This window comes from Falco cherrug, chromosome 9 (assembly GCF_023634085.1).
Source record: "Falco cherrug isolate bFalChe1 chromosome 9, bFalChe1.pri, whole genome shotgun sequence".
Taxonomy (NCBI): domain Eukaryota; kingdom Metazoa; phylum Chordata; class Aves; order Falconiformes; family Falconidae; genus Falco; species Falco cherrug.
The window spans coordinates 54,700,121-54,722,662 of record NC_073705.1 but is presented as its reverse complement, the minus strand read 5'-3'; the positions used below and the strand labels follow the sequence as shown (position 1 = coordinate 54,722,662).

The 22,542-nt window shown below is 43.3% G+C and overlaps 1 protein-coding gene across 1 annotated transcript; it reads left to right on the top strand.

The window, feature by feature from the left end:
* Nucleotides 1–837: 837 nt before the first annotated feature.
* CLRN3 (clarin 3) lies at nt 838–11,587 on the top strand. Its single transcript, XM_005439228.3, has 3 exons — nt 838–1,145; nt 6,967–7,146; nt 9,386–11,587. Exons 1-3 carry the CDS (start codon nt 917–919, stop codon nt 9,658–9,660), a joined length of 684 nt encoding a protein of 227 aa, XP_005439285.1. The 5' UTR covers nt 838–916; the 3' UTR covers nt 9,661–11,587.
* The last annotated feature ends 10,955 nt before the right edge of the window (nt 11,588–22,542 follow it).

Genomic DNA, 22,542 nt, shown 5'->3' with positions numbered 1-22,542 from the left:
CTCAAATTCTAAAAATTTGGCTTCAATGTGATTACTAAACAATGTATGTTGTGTTTGATATCATGTTGTAACTGGGTTTTGTCTTTGTTTAGGTCAATCTGGGCAGAAAAAAATAATATATTCTCTTGCTTTATAGTCCAGAACAGATTTTCTTCAGTATTGCTCCCTTTACATACCCACTACTTCCTTGAAACAAATTTCTATTCAAGGTATTTGTTTCCTCATTTTCTAAAAAAAAAGGTCAGAAAAAGGGAAGGCGTTATTGTGTGATGATATGTGAAGTCTCATTAAGAATTATGGCTCTTCCTTAGAAAATAATCTATTGACAGCAGATAGAACCTCCTTACCACCACCTCCCACAAGCCAAGACCAACCCAGCGTTTTCACAAAGAGCGTGAAGAATTCAGAAGAGGTCACAAAAGAGATGGTTGGGTAGCTGTTGAGCAAGCTGGGAATTTGAACAGAGAAGGAGCATTTCATTATTCTTTACACATCAGATATAGATGAGAGAGATTCCAGCCTGGTTATCAGCCTTTTGAGAAGAAAAGGCAAGAACAGGCCAGAAAATTTTGTCAGGGAGTAAAAAAATCTCCCAGAGAGCCATAAGGCGAGCTGGCAACCTGTGTCTAGATGTCTCCAGAGCTGTGAAGAGCTATGGCCTGGCAAGGCAATCGTAAATCATCTGCTGACGGTCCCTACCAGCCTGTGCCAGGCTAGTTTGGTTGTAACTGTGGCAATACCTTTTCACCAGACCAAAGTTCAGTTGTTTTACATTTTTATTACCACTGCTGTTTACCAGGGTGACCTGCTAGCACAGGGAGCAGATTCCACGTAGCGAGGAGGAGGAAACAACCTCATGCAAAGCTGGACTAAAGAGAAAATACCCTGAAACTGTGGAAAGTCTCTGTCTGACAAAATGCCATCCAGAAGAAAAACAGCCACATTTACATCCGCTTTTTTTACCTGCCTTTGCTCTTTTGTGATGATTTGTGTTGTGCTGGCAACCCAGCACTGGATGAGTAGCGAGATTCGCTTTTCTGGCACAAACTCCAGCGTGACCATAAGCCTCACCTATGGACTTTTTAGTGGTACCTGCGAACAGTTCGTTGATGTGGGACTCCAGATTTCGGAAAAGACTTTCCAAGGTGAGTCGTATTATGCCTGGAAATGGATGGAGTCTTCTTGCTCATGTAGGTGATGGAAGTAGGAACCACGGCTCATTCTTCTGTCCATCCCTGACTGTAATACTTATAGAGGGAACAGGAATAACTATAAACTAGTCTGGGGATTTAAGTGGTATAAAATAAAACCCCCAGAAAGCACAGAAATGCTGCAGCATTCTTGCCAACAGCAACTTCTAATTACCAGTGATCTCAGCCTACGCCTTGGAACGAGGGGAAAATACACAATAAGAACTTTATGTAAAATTGATTTTAATTTTCAGGAGGTTTCAATGAGGGACAGAAAAGGAATGCTCACCATTTTATTAAAGGAGTAAAAAGCTTAGTCACCTTCTAGGATATTTTTTTTTTAACTTCATCATTTGATTTAAAGTTATTTGACTTAAAACATTTTGCCACCCACTATCAAACTAGCATCATTTTTGTAGAAGGCTTTATGAGGCTGCTGAAGGGAAAAGAACAAAACACGTAAAACAATAATTTAGATAGATACGGTGCTTATATGTGTGCTGGACCTACGCATTATTCCTTTTATTTCTTCCTCTGAAAGCACCTCATTCCAGCTTGAAGTATTATATTATCAAACTTAACCATTTGATTAGTATTTGCAAAACTTATGCTTGCTCATGTCTTTTTTCCTTATGCTAGACTGTGAAGTATGGATTTACAGTGTAGCTTGTTGTCTTTTTATAAGGACTTTATTCCTCCACCTAACATACAGTTTTCAGGTGACTCCTTATCATCACAACTTTTCAAAAATACCCTGGGATGAGATTTGGAAACAAGATTATTAGAATAACATTTCAGCAACCATCCAGTAGATTACAACTAAACTGTCTCTTAGGTGGATTTGCAACAGATCTTACTTTTTGTGCATCTTCAATTCTTGCTATTTACCCTCAATCGTAGAATTACGACAGAAGAAAAAGAATAAAAATTGTTAAATAATTAAGGACAGAAAAATGGAGAGATAAGGGAGGAGAGATGCTACACGGGAAAAATACAAACTTAAAAAACAAGGAAAAAAGCAGAAGGGGTTTTACGGAGAGCAACCTTGGAGAAAGTTAAGCATGACAAATCCTACTATGGGAAGCAAAACAGAAACAGAAATCATGCGTACTGAGTACAAACCACAGACTCGATACCAGTTTCACACAGTTCAGCAAAAGATTTACTTCACTCTGTGCCCAAGTAGCTCTACCAATGTGAAGAAAAGCATTTACAAAGCCCGAAGGTAGATAAGCCTGAAAGCTGTGGCAAGGATCAAGGATTTGCCCTCATTTTATGTATCTTGCTGTCTCACCAAGTTCAAAGCAATAATGCTGATATACAAGTGAAAGTGAAAAAAGCCAGTCAAGAGAAAAGTAATGAAAATTTGGAAGAGTAGGTGAAAACATTTTGAAACATGAAATGTACTTTTTTTTTCCATAGGCTGTTGTAAGATGTCCCATCACGCAGAAGCTATCAGGGTAGAGCACGGCAAACCTAAGGCTGCACATAGCTCCCATCTCCTAGCTCTTTCCCAGCTTAATTTAATACAGAAATTCTATCTGTGCAAACAGGCACCCAAATTCCCAGGGTGGCTAAGCTCTATCACGCAAACCAGTTAAAATATCCACACCGTAATGAAAAACCTGAAGACAGCAGCTTTCCCAGCAAAACGTATCGCATATATTGAGATCATTGCATAACAAATGCAAAATCACAAGTCATTCAAGCCAATTTATTGACAGTCCTATCAGAATAACCAAAGTAATTTTCAGAAGAGTAAGTATGCATTTATAGAAGGAGTTGATATATGGTTCTATCTCTCCATGCCAGTTGGCTCAAGCCCCAAACCTTGCGCCACATGGGCAGACTTTTGCTGATTTGTGAGAAACCAGAAGTCCACCCACGGGGCGCTGATTGCAGGGTAAGGAGGCAGTCTGGCAGGAATTTGGGGCATGTGCCTTGCCTTTGTCTGCACAGCAGCTGACACAACCCAGTCCCAGGGCCTGGGCGCTACCATCAGATAGATCTTAATTAGAATTAATGACAAGTGTTCCCAAAACTCTTGCTTCAGTAAAGGATTTCAGTCCTTTGCGTGATCTACATGTATTTCGGTGGCAGTAGAGGGAGTGGTTTACCCCCACCTGATTTAGGTTTTTGTCCTTACCATTTACACTATCTTATCTCAATTCTCACGTACCAGCCATCCAGGGATGAACAAGGGAGCTCCAGGAGTTGTTAGTTACTTTCAACAGCTGCTAAAAATTGTGCTTTATGAATAGTCTGACTATGGGTTTGCCCACATCCCTCACTAGTTCAGTGGGGCATATATCCAGGGTGAAGTGAACTGATTTTAAATTAAATCTTAAGCTCTATAGTAAGCATGATTGTCACATTTTATATGAAGTATGATTCCGTACATGCTTGAAATAGGAAAAATACTTCATCAGAATTTCATGCATACTAGTTTTAAATTCAAATAGTCAGGTCTTTCTAAGATAGTAGATGTCTTTCCTTCGATGATATCCTTAAGTAAATGGATCGCTTGTGCTATGGAGAAATGAAGTTCTGTGCCTTCCTCCACTCCAATATTTCAGACACCAGTAAGAAGAGTTATAAGCATCCTTTTAAATCACTGCCGTTGAGCAAGTGTGCCCTGGCTGGGGATCTCTGCTGCACACCCTGAGTGTGTTTCTCAAATGGTATCATTATATTTGGGTGTGAGAAAAGGCGAATGAAAATAATGAAAGAGTAAATCAAAGATGATCTAAATTACTTGTCAGCAATAGCCCAGGTTGGCTTGTATTAATGGCCATACAAAAGCAGATTATCAAAAGCCTTTACAAACCTCGTAACTTACTCTTTTGGAAACCCCAACATTAAAAGAAATTTCTGAGTTTAAAGATGAGAGACAAACAAAGAAATATGGTTACTGCAAGTTTACAGTGTGTGAACTGCCTAGTCAGGGCAACCTGAATAGAGCAATAAATCAACACAGATACTTGGGAAGCTCTGGGGATGAGCCGTATGACCTGGTAGAATGTAAAAGTTACTAAATAACTTAAGTTCTTAGAGTCTTCACTAGCTGTTTTAATGATTTGTCTTCGAAGGGAACCACCTATGAACATAATAGTTTGTAAAAGAGCTTTGTTTTTTTTTTTTAAAAAAAAAAAAGTTTATTTACAGGTTTGCTTGTTTCCAAGTCAAACACGTAAAAGATTATGAGCAAGGTGCAGGAAGAGGCATGCCCAGAGTCCCGTAACGTCAGGGTTCACCGAGCTGCTGGCAGCCAGCACGGGCAGCGGCACGCAAGGAAGTCTTTGAAATTTGCTATAGCAGAGAGGAATCCATTAACGTTCTAACTTTTAAAATACATGACAAATGCTTGAAAATTGCCGGAACTCCTTGATCATCAGTTTCCAGATGTGTTATGGGATCTTCTGAAAAGTAGAAAGCTAAGTTGAACTCTATTGTAGTTTTTTCATTTGGCTGGATTTTGTAATGAATAATTCAGCATGTGTTGTAAGTAATCGTAGACCTTGTAAAAGTGCTTGAGTGCCAGCTCAGCGCTGCTTAGGGAAGACCTCCAGGCTGGCAGCTGGATGTCATTCATGTGCAGGTCAGTAAAAGTCTGAGAAATTCTATCCAACCATACAAGAGCTAAAGATGAAAAAAAAAAAGATACAGGAAATTAAGGAGAGACCTGGCAAAGACAAAAACATCTGCTTTCATTCTGGAATTAGGTTATTTTACACTGATGCACAGGTTATCCAGCTGTGGATTACTATCGATCCCATTCAAGTAGATCAGCTACTATAGATTCCTTCAGTTGCAGGCTGCTTTATTGAGAAAAAAATAATACTGCCAGGAAAGCAGCATTTGATTTAAAACCTTTAGTCTTGTGCTGTTGCAGGCATGCTTACAACAGGTAGAGTCTTACAAAATTACATCCCCTAAACTGTGGATCACTGTCAGAGATAAGCAAGATCAATTGGAGGGTGCAATAGGTGTAGCCAGTCAATTATGGAGATGTTTCAAGGGATAAAATTAGGTGAGGCTGCCAGAGGGAAATTACACAAACCTGTCTGATTCAGCTGCAGACTTATTTCTTAAAATAAGAAATGCCCCAGCAGCCAGGCTGCTTCAGCACAAGTGCACAGTACAACGGCAGCGCGCTCACTTCCACTTAACGGAGTGATGGCTCCAGAATGCCTGTCTTTCCTATTCTTCCAGGAGATTTACTTAAGAATTTACAACTGATTTCTATAACACATCCTTACCTGCCATTTCCTCAAACAGAAATTAAGTTCTACCAGGAATCTTATATAAAATGCGAGAGAAGCTCTCCTTGTCATTTATTTCCAATAGCTGTTTTTATTACATTTATTTTCTTTTTATGAGTTTTTTTACTATTTTTTCTGCTATGGTTTCTCCAATTTATGCACTAACTGAATACTTTGCAGTAATGGCTCTGTATTAAAAGCAGCACAGAAAGGAAGTTTTCCTACAGATGGCTGTCTATCACAACACTCATTTCAACAGAGCTTGAAAACATTTTTGTTGTATTTGTTATAGGGTAAGGCACCCACAGGCACATTATAGCTGCCTTTTCAATCTTTAAATTGAAAGGAGGAAAATATTGTATTTCAACACAGCTATACTGCAATTACACTTGGAGTATATTGCATTCAAATTTTTGTCTTTTATTATAAACAAGATATCAAATAACTAGAAGGATTTAGGCAAAAACAATAAAATTTACAACAGTCCTGAAGGGGTTGAGTATACGTGCCATGCCTACATAGCCAGCCGCACACATAGCTGCAGAAAGCACAGCAAGCAACAATCTGGGCACCAACCGTAGTAAGCTGGAGCAAAAAGGAGAGGTGCCAGGATGCTCAGCAACTTGTCACATGGCCTTAGGAGTGGAGACCTGGGGAGCAGAGCCCGAGAGCCGAGCCGGCAGCTCGGGAGCCCGTGTTCGTCCCCTCCCCGAGCCCAGGGCCAGCAGCGCGGAGCACGAAGCGCAGCTCCTCGGGAGTCACAGCACCCCAGGCACCCCGTCCTCCCGGTGAAAACAAAGCAGGAGTTGCTCCTTTCTTTTAAAAGAAGGGAGCAAGTACTGCCTCCGCCATAATTTTTTTTTTTTTTTCTGCGGGATGTGGAGATAGGTCTAGTCAGGATATGAAGACCAGCACAACCATGCCTTGGCCGTGCGTGAGTGCCTCTGCTCAGCTACGGCAGTCCTACCTGCACCTGCCCCTGCCAGGCTAATGGCTTTGCTGGACTTTTGGAAGCTGTTCCCTCTGTGGAATTTATTCCAGATGAGGGGTTGCTGCTATATTAAGAGGAACTCATCTACAATGGGAGCCAAGTTTTAAATAGGCACCTGTGGAAGTTACCAGACATCTCAGAAACAATGGGCAGAGGAACGCCTCGTTTTCTGATCTGATTTAGGCATAAAATTTCTGCCTGCCCATGTTGAGAGGAAATATTTACAGAATTATTAAGGAAGAGAAGTTTACTTCCCAACCCGATGCCTGGGAAAGTTTGTGTGCCTGCAGGATTAGCAGACATGCACTTATTTCAGCCTAATGTACTGTCACCGCATTTTGGATTTGGGTTCGTGTGCTGTGTCGAAACCTACTGTACCTTCTACATCCTGATCTCTACAGATCAGCCAAATCTCTGGTTATTAGCTCTTAATTACAGCCATGTCAGTAAGTCATGAGGCGGTCCGAGGCCACCAGACTGAGGTGGGAAGGTTGATTATTGATGCTGAGCCGCTGTATTTCAGTTGCAGATAACCTGAGCAACACCAAGGCAAAAAGCATGATCACTGCGATTATTGTGATTCTGGTTCTCGGTTTACTGAGTTCCCTTCTGAGTTCTGGATTTACCTGCACTAATGCTGTCAGTAATCCCTACCAGACGTTTTTGGGAGCCACTGGAATCTACACTTGGAATTCCTTGTGCGGTGAGTAATGTGTCGCATGCTGACCAGCATACAGAAGAATACTATGTATTCTCATTAATTCCAAGATTAAGGAATGTATAAGTGTAAAAGGAAACACTTGGAAAAACATTCTGTGCAGTTGGTTTTGGTTTTTAACTGCTGGGATACCTGAAAACTATCTTTTAAGTACCAGTAAAATAATATTATTTACTTGAAGCAATACCATCAATTAGTGGGAGTCTGGATTCACTGGTGCAAAAATGGAAATGAAAAAGCCCCCAAAGGTGTAGCATCATTTTATGCGTGATGCATATTGAGAAGCAGGGGGTAAGCTGACAAATACAGAATGAAACCGTAACAGATAAGTATGCACTGGGTATGACTCAGTGCCATTTGTAAACTCTTTAAGACCTTACGTTACTATTTTATGGTATTTGTAGCATATTTGTTGCTAGGTTACCTACTTACCAAATTAGGCCTCTAAGGTCTAATCTATAGGATAGACTCTAGTTCATCTCCAAAAAATGTGTTGAATCAAATACATGCACAGCAGCATGAGCATGGGGAGGCAGCAGTTAGGAGGACTGAGTCACAGCAAAATTTATTTCCTCCTCAAAGAAAAACCCTTTCACAGATCAAAATATATTTTAACATTCCCTAAGCAGAAAAAAAAAAAAATCATGGTAGAGAGGCTGAGTCGTTAGAGACCTGAACTGTGTCCAGCAGCTCCCTGGAGGTGTAACCCCTGGTTCACCTGGCAGGCTTGAGCTGTGCACTCCCAGCGCACCGTCCTACCCTCCTCGTCCTGCTCCGGTAAGGACTGCAGCTCTCACACTCTGTCTGTCTTAAGGGGATTATGCACGCCTCTAATAATAGGTTTGTACTTGGAAATTTTTCTTTAAAGACATCTGATTACAGAGTACTTCAGCATGGACATTTTGTCCTTCAAAAGGTTTTCAGATCTCCCCCGGCAGCTTGCTCTCCCTTCAGCCGTGTCCCCAGCAGCATCCTGCTTTCCTGGGGACACACACTGCAAGCTTTGCCAAAATCGGACCTTGGTGGAAAGGGCATCCTGTAGATGAATGTAGTCTTAATCACAGCGAGAACAGGTGTGGGGGGGTGAACCCATCCCCTTTTTCTCCAGCCGTAGCTAAGATCCCCCCACAAAGACAGATGCCAGAACAGCTGCGGATGCCCTGAAACATGGTAACAAAAGTGAGCAAAAGCCTAGGTTAGACAATTATTCAGCTTCGGAGACAAGGAGATCGTTGTCTCATCACATGACAAAGTTGTTCATTTCCTGAGCCCAGCACCCACTGAATCTGCAAGCTTTGACCTGAAATGAAAGGACCACGGGCTTGCCAAGATAAATACTAGTGAGAAAGTCAACCCTCATGTTGACTGATGATCGCGGTTACTTTTTACAGCCCTGTAAGTGCTATGACCTGGAAGTCTAGTTTGCCATGGGCATGTTTTTAAGAAAAATCATGCATGATTTGATGTTTGAGTCTATCTTGAGGGTTCCTAATTCTCCTACCAGTGTCCTGAAAAGAAAAACCTGAACCTGTTTCAGCGTGGACCTGTGTAGGATGGTGTACCTAGAGGGAAGGAATAGAAATACTTTCACTGGTGTTTAGAGGTTATACCTCCATTAGCACTGTGAAAGAAGAGATGTAAAAGCATTAATAGCTAAATGTCAAAGTAACCAGACTCCACTTCCATTCAGGCTATAGGAAACAGATACAAATCTAATAGGACATCTCATTTTGGCTCATCACAGGGTCATTGAATAATTTGTGCTGGAAAGAACACAAGGTTTCTAAGTCTAAGCTCTTGAAGAAAGTTGGCTAGCCCTGAATGCAGACCATGTTGCTGAGGTTTTTATCCAGTTGTGATACTGCACACCCCAGGAATTTGGGCTCATATCAAATAAGCATTCTGCAAATGAACCAATGGGCAAATATATTATACTCATCAGCATTAAATTCAGGGAGAAAAATTATATTAAATGGCCTGCTCTAAGAACACACAGTCAGAATCCATTAATTTTAGCAGAAGATAAAGCTGCCAATGTCAAAACACCTGGCAGATACTATTGGACGGGACAAAAGCTCTTTAAATGCCCTCGCATTTTGCTAATGGAAAATATTAGATTAATCCTTGTCTTAGTCCAGGTATTCTAAACAATTTGACTATTTACAAGTAGCTACATAACCAGTACTACACTTTAACCTCTAACATTTGTATTTATGTTTTCTAGGAATCTTCATTCTTACAGTCATGATACTTTTTCCCGTGAGCATAGAGGAAAACGGCCTGTCTGTAGAACTGGCCAATGGATGTTTTTCTTTTCTGCAGACACATACCAAATCTGTACACACTTATGGATATTCATATTGGATCATGCTGCTCATCATTTTTCTGAACATTGCTTCTATCATCATCATATATTTCTATGACCACGCAAGATATTCTAAGAAAAAAGAACAGGAAAGACCCATTGAAAATGCACCAAAAGACGTCATTCTGTTCTAAGGATGCCACTGAAAAAAGGATGTAAAGGAAAATGACTATTTAATGTGGCCAATTCTGGCTGATCATTTCCATTGAAGTTGACTTGTGTATATAGTTCAATTAACAAAATCATCTATCGTGTCTTCATTTTATCTTTATGCTGGGTATTAGTATAACACTTATAAGCTTCCATAAACATACTGCCTAAGCACCTCTGGGTAGGTATGGCCCAAAGTGCATGATATCCTAGGGCCGTCCCATAGGAATGAACCTCATGCACCTTGCGGCTCCGTAATTCCCAGAGGAATCGCTATGAAAACATGCTCCTAGGAGGGTTCCTGCTGTCTGTACCACCTCTGCCTGCCTTTCCAAGAGGATTGTCACCCTCTTGCCCATGCAGCATGGAGAGGTTGGTTTGCATCTCTGCTTTCTGGTTATTTCTGGACCACAGGACAGACCCATGGTGGCTGCCTCAGCTCTCTGCAGGGGTGCACCAACATTGGCATGGCATGAATGCACTTCTGCTTCACCTTCTGGGTCCGAATGGGAAGACTGGAGACACTGTTTTGGTTGCGTATGTCATTTGTGATCTTAAGGGCAGAAATAGTGCAAACACCAGGAACGGTGGGGATGGTGAGAAATGGTCATGAAGGTATCGATGCTTTGGTTTGTCCTGCCATTCCTACTACAGTTCTTTCCCTGTTTAGGGGTTTTCTCCCCCAGGTCCCTGCGGCACTGCCCTGGTGACTGTGGGCAGGCTCGCAGGCTCCTGTTCATGGGCAGGAAAGTGAGCACTTGGGCAAAATTGCTTTTGGTCAGTCACCTTCACATCAAACCTCCCAACAGCACTCTGCCCCTGCTTCCATCCATGGCTGGGGTGCCAGACAGGGCAGCAGGAGCAAGAGGAAGGGCCATGGGCAGCAGAAGACAGCATAGGAGCCCAGTATCTGCAAGATTTTAATTTGTATAAACATTAGCAAAATTCTAGTTCAGGCTGTTTATAGACCTTTGATTACTCTTGACAGCAAACGGCAAAGCTGCACCTGGAGCAGGTGTGGCCACCCACCCGCTACTCCAGACCATCATTGCGCCCCCCACAAAAGCCAGAGAGCGGGCTGTATTAGCGATGATTTATGGCCAGTACCCTCCCTATGCCTGGTTTAATTAGTATTTAATATGCAGACAAAGACACACAACTGCAGAACTGCACAGAAGTGGGAAGCTCCCTTCCTGCCCCCCCAAGGGAAAGCAAGCAGATGAAGGTGACCTTGGGACAGATGCCATTGTGTGAAGTCACGCTTACCGCACGTGCCGCAGGAGAAGGGCACCATGCAAAAGGGTGGTCAGAACCTTCTGCTCCTTTGCTCCTCATCTTTGCAGCTAGGAGAGAATTTTTTTTTATCACATCATTTTCCTTTACAATATGTTTTTCAGTCATGCTTGATAGCTGTCCTGTGATGCAAGTGAATGTTTGTGGAGAAAAAAAAGCATTTCTGAAGAGGTGATGAGAAGATACAAGAGGTGACTTCTCACTATTTATGTGCAAAAATAAAGTTTTGGGATTAAAGTGCCCAATACTTTATACAGCTGTGCTCTTTCAAAGGGATCAAAGCAGAGGGCTTTTCCATCCTGCTTAAGCATTTGACTAAAAGTATGACAAGGGCAGAGTGGGGAAAAATAAAAATAAAAGAGGGTTTCTAAGACTTGAGGGGCAACACAGGTCAACAAAATAAGAGATGCTTTCTGCTCCGCACTGCTGACAAGAACCATGCCTAGAACTGCTTTTCAGTGCTGTAAACATTGCAGTTAAATCGTCAGATACCGTGCACCCGCGAGCTAAGCTGGAGGAAAGCCAAACATTTGCCAGTTTTGCTTTGGCTGCAAAAATTTTCACACAGTTTCAGCATGCATCTGTCACTGTTGTACTCAGCCAGCATCCATCACACAATACAATTACACTTATATTGGGCACTTGCTTGCAGAGAAGTAAAGTTGTTTTAATAGAATAATACCAGAGGAGCAAGAGTTCCTGCTTTGAAAAGCAGTGGCTTAGCATTGCTTGGGCATTTCTGCTGCTCTGAAGTACTAATTGCCATACAAGAGCTGGAAAGAAAAAAACATTCCCACTTTTGTGTGCCTGTTTGAACCACGTGGCTGTGTTAAAAGTCGGTTCGGAAGCCTGAAGAGAGCTTACGCTCGCCTGCTGACACGTACGGCTGTGAGGTGGCCAAGACACGTGTCACCAGAAAGTCATTAGGTAGTGAGAGCTCACCTGCTTTGATGTGAACTACAGATTGAAATCATTACAAGACTAAAAAAAAGTCAAATTTTAATAGTAAAGTCGTAGGTGGCTAATGAGGCTATCTTGATAACCTTAGTCTGTATGTTTTATTTCAAATTAAAGGCAGGACTTTCCTTCTCAAGCTCAAAATGATGGTCTCTGTCCTATGTTACATACTTTCTGCTTAATGCAATGGTGTCAGCTTGGCACACGTTGCTGATGGAGAATTATCAGGCTACGCTGGGGCCAAGGAAGGTGGCAGCTTCCCATGGCACCGAGCCCCCGGTGCCCCAAGGAGTGGCCGTGCATCCCTGCCCAGATGAAGTCCTGCAGCCTCGGCCAAGCTGCGGTGGATGCACAGTGAGAACAACTGTGAGAGGCAGGCAGGGCATTGCAAGGAGGGGAAGCAAAGGCAGAAAACTGTCACAAACTTTTCTCCCTATCTTTCCCTCAAAATGCCACAACAGCCTTGTAAAGTGGTAGTAAAGCACTGGCTGCCATGGGGATTGTTATATTTTCTAGAGAGCCACCAAAAGGTCTGCAATCAGGTACCTTGCCTGATTTAGAAGCACCTCCTCCAAGTTAAATTACAAAATATGAGAACTCTGGAATCACCTATCTCCCAAGAAGAGAGCAGACGGCGTAGCAGCCTTCCAGGACAGGGCTGGCCCTGGCAGACAAATACATGGGATGAACAAACAAGAAGCCAAACTGTTCAGGTATGCGTTTGCTGATTCAAAAGCTCAGTAAGAAGGGATTGTGCATCTGGGTTACAGTCACTTCTATCAGAGGAAGAAAAGAAAAAAAGAGGGGGGGAGAAAAAAAAAAAAAAGAGAGGGGGGGAAAAAAAAAGGTGCAACATAATCCAACCTTGCATTTAAGTTTTAGGATATCAAAAAGGAATTGGTCTGGCTCTTGCCAACCAGGCAGCCTTTGAAATGAATGGAGCTGTGTTCAGTACACTTATCCTCTTAATGAGGACAAATTCTGGCAGTTTACCCTTAGGTAAAAAGGCAAAAAGCTTGCACTGTCAGCTTGATGCACTCTTGAAAGAAAAATCAAGCTCCCGTCTTATCTAAACCTGGGGTAATTTTACACATTCATCACTTGCCAGCAGTTGAAGTGCATTGCTTTTCACCAGGAGCCGTGTCTGCTCAGGTCAAGGGAAGGATACAGGCTGAAACCAGCTGAAAAATGAATCCTCACCCCAGCATCCAAGGTCCCAGCTCTGAGCTCCCCAGGGATGTGTGCGATGTGCTCCTTTGCCTTGCACCTCAGATCCGAAGGTGGCTAGGAAATGCTAAAAACTGAGCTCAAGTCCTGTATCTCCATGGACAGCTTCTGCTGCCTGCCTGGCTTGCTGTTAATAACCTCAGCAGGACTTGTGGTGGGAAAACATGAGGTCTGGTCCAAACAGGGCCAGGAGTGATTTTGGCTCCTGCTGGTGGAGCCAGCACCAAGGGCAAGCAAGCAGGATGGTCAGTGTCCGTGGTGTTCACGTGTGACTTTGGGCAGCAGCACCTGCCATGCAGTGTGGTGAAAGGCTGAGCCCTCCGGCCAAGTGTTTCCAGCACCCCTGGCACTGCACACACAGAGCTGAGCGGGACAAATCCTGCATGCTCCACACACTCCATATGCAACATGCTTGGGAAACCATGACTCACTACAGCTACTGCGAAATGCTGCCAGGAGTTTGACAGCTGGAGAAGAATGAGAGGAGGATTATCCAGCAAGGCAGCCAGCAGCTCCCCTCTGCTCCCCACTCTGATGGGACTAAACCATCTCTTTTCCTTCTTTTTCTCCCTTTGGAGAAATCCAAGGCAGCCCCTCACTCTTAATCCAAGCTGACCTATTTATAACAGTTGCTCCAACTAAGTAGGTGACTTATTTCACTCTTGCTAAGTCACTTAGATGTTTCTAATAAAGTGATCATGATTGAACTAATGGATTTTTAAATAATCATAGAGCATTAATCAATACATTCCCACCTCAGAAATTCTGCACCTCTGAAGTTCTGCTTCCTATTTATGCAAGTTCTATTTTATATTTATGGTTCACTCAAAAAGTTTTACACTGGATAAAAGTTACACCTAATCAACAGCTGTAGAAACGCTGAATAGAGGCAGCTTTTTCTTTGAAAACACAGAAGATCCTTAATACCCGGTAAATTATCAGTTACCTTAATGTTTAGCAGCAGCTGAAAGCATTTAATAAGACACATTGCAAACCTCACAGCAGGCAAATGCAATAATTCTTGATGTAGGCATATCTACTTGACAGCACGGCAGAAGCTAGTTAACTTCACAATTATAGAAAAAAGAGCCAGTGCAGCTTTGCTGTTACCCACAGGCAAAGAGACTCAGTCAATAAAACCAATCCCTGTCCCCCAGGAGCTATTCTGCTAAAGAGTCATCCAGCTCCTGCTATTTAAAAATCTCTGCTGGTAGGAGAACTGCCAGAATTAACAATCGATGTTCTAAATCAAGCGCAGTATCGCCGACACAGTAATGATTACTATAGAAGTATCAGAGAATTAAAAATAAATATTACTCTTGCAGCCCTGTAGCAGGTTCAGACAGTGGATGGAAGGGAGGAGAGCAGGAAACCAGCAGTGGGACAACGCAGCAGTGGGGGACACTGTCACCGTCCCTGACAACTGATGTTGTCACATTGACCCTGCAGAAAGCATGACTGCAGCTTTTCCTCCGAGTCCCTTCTCTAAGTGAAGCCTCTGGGACGGCTACTCAAACATACGGCAGCTCAAGGAATGGTGGCATGAAAACGTACCGGGGAAGTTTAGACTGGCTACACGTGAGCATTTTATTCTCATAACACGTTGTACCGGGTTTTCAATATTCATTGACTTAGCAGCTCTATTTTTCTACTCAAGTACCTTCCCTGCACAAGCCTGCCTAACGCTCCTGCCTGCGTAGAAGCTACATTGCCCAGGGGGCCGAGAAGGCCAGCAGCACCCTGGCTGGTAGCCGAAGCAGCGTGGCCAGCAGGGCCAGGGCAGCGCCCGTCCCCCTGCGCTGGGCACTGGCCAGGCCGCCCCTCGAAGCCGGGCTCAGCTCTGGGCCCCTCACTCCCAGACAGACCCTGGGGGGCCGCAGCGTGTCCAGAGCCGGGCAGGGGGCTGGGCAGGGGGCTGGGGCACAGGGCTGGTGGGCAGCGGCTGGGGGAGCTGGGGGGGCTCAGCCTGCAGAAAAGGGGGCTCGGGGGGCCCTGATGGCTCTCAGCTCCCTGGCAGGGGCTGTGGGCAGGGGGGGTCGGTCTCTGCTCCCAGGGAACCAGCCACAGGACAAGAGGGAACGGCCTCGAGTTGCGCCAGGGGAGGGTTAGGTTGGGTGGCAGGGAAAGTTCTTCTTCACCAAAAGGGTGGGCAAGCCCTGGCACAGGCTGCCCAGGGAGCTGGTGGGGTCACCATTCCTGGAGATGTTCAACAAACACACAGATGGGGCTCTCAGTGACACGGGTCAGCGGTGGGCTCAGCAGTCCTGGGTTAACAGTTGGACTTTATGATCTTAAAGGTCTTTTCAAACCTAAATGATTCTACGATTGCATGAAATGGCGTTACCTGTTTTGTCACACAGTAGGAAAGATGCAGCGCTGCGATGGAAGCTGGGAAAGCACACACGCTGCCAGCACCTTTGAAATGAGCCCATCAGCAGCTCCTCCCTCCCCTTCCACCTCTCACCCGTTCAGACCTTTGCTTTAAAGCTGTGACTTAGTTTTCAAAAGTTTTAAAGGAGGCAGCTCGGCGTGCCTGCCACAGCGGTGCAGGCTGCAGCCATGCCCCCCACCGCTGCGGCTGCGTTCCTGCCGCTGCATTTGTTCACCTGAGCTAAAATGTGGGGTTCTTAGGTAAAGTATTTCAACAATTTTAGCACAGCTGGTGAAGCCCACATTAATGCTGCTCCAGTATGAGTAACAGCCCCCAGCAGTCAAATCTCCGATGAGTTTCCCACTTCTCAGACAGTGGCAAGTCCCACGTGGAGCTCAGGTCAACCCCATGCACGAGGAGCTCTTAAAACCCGCTCCCAATGTTGTCCTGAACGCTTGTGATTTTGTGAGGCTTTACCACAGGCATCTTCTGTCCCACACTTGGAACGGAGTTTCATCAGGTTGTTTTGCTGGCAGCATTTCCACCAGATAAGGACTTCCTACCTCCCCCTGAGGAGCACACAGGGCATGGCACGGGGTGCACGCTGGGCTTCATGCAGTGCCTCGGGGGTGTGAAGTTAGCCTGGAAGGGAGCGCTGGTGCTTAACCATCCCAAAGGAATCCCCACTTGGAAAAAATTATTGCAAGGACAGAAACAAAGCTTTTCTCCTCAGTTTACATGTCCCTCCTTTTTGGGATAATTTTTGTCAGCACTGCTCCTAGGTGAGCTTCTCGTTCAGTCCTCTGAAGAATGGGCACATTTCAGGGATCATCTCATCTCTCTCCTGTCTACTCATCTACCTTTTCAAACTAATCTAGACAAGAATTGCAACAAAGTTCAATGAGGATCTCTTCAAAGGCATCTTTTGGAGAGGGTGTTGCAGTACCTCCTGGTGTTATCGCTGCAAAGCAGTACTGGGGAAGGGGGGAGCACCTTCCCAGAGGAGGGCCAGAAGGAAGGATCAGGTATGTGCACATTGCCTTAGCTGGGTAATAGGGACAGAGGCCTTTTCAAAAGGAGAACAGATCACTGTCAAAACTTAATTCAAAGAAAAGAAGTCTGCTTATAAAAGAGTCCAAAGAGGCAGTGAGAGAGACCTTCCTGCTCTCTGCAGCGTTCCCCCCTAGAGGCGCAGCTCCAACCAGAGCCCAGTGATTGAAAACACCTACAGCTCTTCTCCCCACACATTTTGCTAAGGCTAAAGCTTTACCCCATCCCGCCGAAGGGCAGAGAAGCTCTGGCTGTGGGCACAGAGTGGCAGGAGCTTCAACACTGCCAGGCAAACTGCTTACCACCAAGGGCAATGGCTCTGCTCAGATGTGCAGGGTTGCACATGCATCTAGGCTCTTTGACAGATCACAGCCTGGTTGTCTTTTAGTTTAGTTTAGTGTGGGTTTTTTTTTAATAAAGCAGCAGCAAATGCTTGAACATTGAAGAGATGACTTTAAACTCATCTTTGTAGGCAACAGGATATAGGTGGTGCTGACAGGTATTTCTATAAGCAATCCCAATGCACCCAGTTATCTCAGGGCAATGAACTCCAGGAATTAAAGGGCTTCTGCTGCTGGAGCAGCAGTTACCTGCGGTCGTCAAGCCTCTTAGAAGAAAAGGAACTGGAAAAAAAAAAAAAAAAAAAAGGAAATCAAATCCCACAAAACAGAATCCTCTGCAATAATTCAGGACATTCAGAGTTACCCTTTCCTGCTCAGCCTATTCAGACAGCTGGGTTCTGCTCCTGTGCCTTGCAAAAGAATTTTGCTTAGAAAACAAGGGGGACGCTCAGCCGCTGTTAGCCACTTTGCTGCTGCCTGTTTGCCCGGGGAGCCATGAGAGGGCAGCAGCCGCCTTCCCAGGCTGCACCTAGGAAGGAAAAAACAATGGGTTTTCCTTTTCGGTTTTCCTTTGAAGGGGAGAGTGAAAAACAGAGGGAGAGAGAGAATTGTCTTCACTCTACATGCAAAGACAATACTATATTTCACCTCCTCCGAGGCACAAAACAAGCAAACAACCAAACAAAAACCTCCAAGAAAAAGCATTGCCCAAATGGCACGTTAATTTTAGGTGCTCTGATGGACACCCGAACTCTGTGGGCATCCTGGAAACCAGCACAAGTGGTACAGCACAGAGTGGTGGGTTGCTAATACAGACATTGGAAAAGGTTTCTTGGCTAGTTCCCAATATTAGAAGAGGTAAATTGCCAAAGCAACCACAAGAAGCCCCCCAAAAAACAGAAGCTTGCAAGGCTACAGGATGTTCAAAGCACTTAATCAGAACAGCCGGTGTGAATGCTAAAAACCTACCAAATCTATTGAGATTGATAATGGTTAGAAATACAGATTCAAAGAGAAAAGGGGATTTTCATACAGTCCTAGTCTTCAGGTTAAGGGTAGAAATACTGTGTTTTGCATAGGTTACCAAGACAACGTTCACTTATATTTGTTGATCAATAAAGTATGAACAAAAACATCATCCCAAATAAGAATAAAACAGTATAGTTCAAAATTATTTTGCAAACATGGTTAATTATCTCCTGGATATAGGAAAGAGAGAATACATCTGTGACCGTGGGAAAGGCAGCTTTTCTCCCATTCCTCACCCAAAACTTTAAAGAAAAGGATGCTCCCTCAGAAGCCAAATCCAGACAAGTCCTCCTTCCATGTCAAAGGCTGGTATGTTTAACCTGATCACCAACTCCATATGCAAGGAAAGCAGGTTTTTCAGCTTCAGATAGGCTTTGACAGAAACCTGTATTTTATAGAGGGTAAATAAATACTCCAGAATGAACACCAATATTTTCAGACTCCATATTTTTGTATGATGAAAGAAATAGATTAAGAATAAATCCTAGGAAAATACAGGGTGATTGCGGAGATTAATGGCCCTCTTTAAGAAGTATTTTTCATCTAGTTCTACATACTAAAGCCTCAGAATAAGCATAGACATTTTACAATGAATATTAGTACTTTCAGATTTAAGCTTCTAGGAAAAAGAGGAATTCTTAAAGTCAGCAGTGCAGAAGAAAGCTGTACATAATTAAAAGTGAACTTAATTCAACAACGTCAGTATAGGAAGATATAGATGTATAGTGGAGTTGTATTACTCTGCCATTGGTATGCACCTTCCAGTGCTAAAGCAATCTTTTCCAATGAAGAAATGACTGCTTTTCTTAGAAAGAGATTAGGAAAAAAAAATAATCAAAAGACGTTTAATTTCCAACATTATCTAAAACTACCCCAAACCAAGAGATTATTAGTTGGAAACATCACCACCCCTTGTCCCCGTTCTTTGTTTTGGTTTTGCATGTGGTCAAAAAGTTAAAAAAAAAAAAAAAAAAGGACAATTTTCCATGTTTCCAAAGTTTCTGCCCAGCTCTATGATTGTCTGATAGATTTTCCTTATGATTATCCATGCTGTATATATAGACTTCTGACGTCATACATTATGTCTTGAATAATATATTGAAAGGAACAATTTACCCTAGACCACATTATTTACTGGAGGAATATTTTCAGGACTGTTTTGCTATTTTTAAAGGAGGTGGTTTAAGCTCTCTTACATTTAATTTTTCAATATTTAATTAAACAAACAAACAAACCAAACAAACAAACAAAAAAAAACCCAAACAACCCAATACCTGGGAAGCCCTGAAGAGAAAATAATATTAAAAAAAAAAAAAAAAAATCTTTCTGGGAAGCCTGCAGTTCCCCAGGTGCTCTCTGAGGATTAGAGTGTTCTCTGCAGACCATTGCTCCTGCAGCAAAGCACCCTGTGCTGTGACAGCTTCTCCTGAGGGACCTTCACTGTGCTGGACATCCTGCAGTGGTGACCCAGTTACCTCTGGGTTATTTAGACTGCTTGTTTTCACGTATGTTTTTACACATTAAGGATCAGATTCATCCCCCATTGCTCCCATCTGCTAAATGGGACTATTTGAGAAGACACAGACTTTTGCAGAATAGGGCACCAGATGAACACACTGGTGCTTGGCCTCAAGGAAGCTGTCAATGCTAATAAAGCCACCGAAAGATGGATAATATCCTGATTATAAGAAAATCACTAATTATAATAAAACTAGTTTACTTTCCTAAGGACTTTGGCATTCAGCCTAGACATTGTCTTCATCTGCCTGTGCTCTAAGTGTGTATGGTATTTCTGGTGTCTTTACTGAATCTGAGGATTTCATATAAGAGATCTAATGGCAAGGAGAAGGAAAAAAAAAAATAAAGGCATTTCATGTAAAGGGCCAAGATATTGTGGGTTCATATCCAGTCACACAAAGAAAATTAGCCAATCTAGTGAATTCCTTCACTGCACCATTGCCAAACGCTTCAACAGAAACTGTTTTAACAGTGGCTTTTGGCAGCAATTCCCCAGGTAGAATACACTGTTGCCGGGAAAAGTCCAACTTCAACGAGAAGAGGCAACAGGACAGTAGCATCACATGGCAGACGCAGAATTATGTGATTTACACTACAAAAGTGTTTCCTAAGATGGTACCTAGCTATCCATGAGTTTACATTTAGCCACTGCCTGCAGAGCCAGGACTTCTGTTAGCCGAAGGTTTCGCTGCACCGCACCACGAACCACACTGTGAGATGAAGCGGTGTCACAGGGCCGGCCCTAGAGTTTGGGAGAGGTCTGGAGCCGTCACGTGAGACAATCTGTGGAAGACATTTGACCATGCACACTAAATCTCTGTGACATATACACGCATGACAGACAATGCACACCATCTGCAGCGCAGCAGGGTAAGCCTCAAAGCTCGTTACATCTGCATTCAGACTAACAAAGATCAGGCTGTCCAGGTCACGCAGTCTTCTTGGATTTCCAAGGAGCTTTTTACAAAGTCCACCAGCTACGGCTTTTGAGGCAGCCACATAGCTGTGGCATAAGGGAGGGCCTGGCACTGGTAACGTATATGGGCACTGATAACACATACGAGGCAGGAACCTATGGTAGGAGTCAGTGGCTGGATCTTGCAGAGGATGGAGGTCATTGTTCCCGTTCCGTGGAGGTGTGCGTGGTTCAGTATGGTCACATACTGAAACAAGAAGTGATGCATACTGAAAAAATGACCCCGTTTCACATCTGAAATTATGTACACGGAGCTGACGCAGGCTGAGGCTTCAGGGTTTTCAGCTCAGTGCTCAACAGCTGTCAGAAAAGCTAACTAAATGTTGGGCAAATAAAAAATAATAATGGAAAAGAACAGAGATGACAGAACGTAATCCTGTGACATATAAATCCATGGCTTGCCTGTACAGGTTAGATATGCTCCATCTCAAAAAAAGAAAAAGGACATAGTACTGGAAAAGGTCCAGAGAAAGGCAACAAAGATGAACAGGAGTAGGAAAGCGCTCTGGCATGACCAGTAACTAACAGAGCAGGCAAGCAACTGGGCTGGCCAGACCTCCAATGCAACCCAACGCAGCTTATACCAGTGTAGGTGAACAAGCTGAGAACTGGGACTGGAAACAGACATCCACACCCACATTGAGACCCTACCTTTGTAAGCCTGTGGCACAGTGAAGGAAAGGATGTAAAATATAGGGCCAAATATTGAGAACCAGCGTACAATCCAGGACCAGAGTATTCAGGAGTTGTTGGGAAGACAGCTGATTGCACTGGGAAGCTTGTTGAATCCAGCAGAGCAGGAGGTTGAAGAAAGGCACATTAGAAATAAGTTATCCCCATAGAGTCGGTGTTGTCTTACAGGACTCATAAAACTCTAAAGAATAATGTTCCATCACATACATATCTCTAATTAGCATCCATGCAGACAATAGTGTGGATATTTTTATTCTTCTTTTTGAATAAATAAATAATAATTCCTATTCAAGATAAATGCAAGTGGGTAATATACGCAAACTCTATCAGTCTCTGCACACCATTATCCTGTGCTAAAGACTTCAATCACCTGTGCTGGAGCAAATCAAGAAGAAAATTCCTTTTTACTGTCAACACATACATTAAATGTAATAAAAAGACAATTTAAACTTGGTTACTAAGGCAATACATGAACTTTTCAAAGATTCCATAATCCCACCTCTCAAAAAAAGAGAAAAGCTACTCTAGGAACTGAACAAATAGCAGAGCTAGCAAAGCACATGGAAGACACAGGGGATACACACGGAGTAGGTGCACATCTCTAAAGGTACGTGTCCCAGTGGGAACCTCCTACCATCACAGCAGTGAATCACTTGCCAGCATTTTAAACTGCCTTTTTAAGCCTCTTCCCAAACCTTAATATGACTTTTTATTCTTTCTGACAGAAGCACGTTACAGCAGTGACCAAAATCTTCCTTTCCTGGTGGGTGAGCTGCTGTGTCTTTCTGTGTTGGGAAAAGCTGCTCTGACGCCCTCACGCAAAGGAATTGGAAATAGGAAAGAACAGGAATGTTCATTGAGGTGAGTGGGCTTTGGATCGAGTTGTGAACAAATCAGCATGACAATAATGGGGATCTTTTCATGTTTAACCTGTAAGGGGAAACAGATGGGGATCAAAATATCCTCACTAATCTCAGCTTGCTTTCCCCATATTCATTTAAAGATAAGTTAACACAGATTGGATAGCACCAAGAGCAATTTTTGCTTCAAGCGTCAAGTTCTCCAGACACTTTTGCATCTTCTGGTGGAAGCAAACAAAATCAAAACCAACCCAAGAATACCTACATTGAACTAATGTAACCATACCGAGAATCAGGCACCTTTGCATACACGTCACACCGGGCTGTTACTGCAGTACTGAATAAAAAACTGCAAGTGCTTAAGGACAGCAATTATAGTCAGTTAAAATATATATATAGTGCCATCCTCAGAAAACCTGTAAGCCAAATTATAAACATTGCAAATTAACCACAGTCAAGATCTTCACTAATACTTTATATATATATATAACATTATTATCAGAGCTAGATCGCTGTTGAATTATAAGTGCATATTGGGACTACCCACAAAG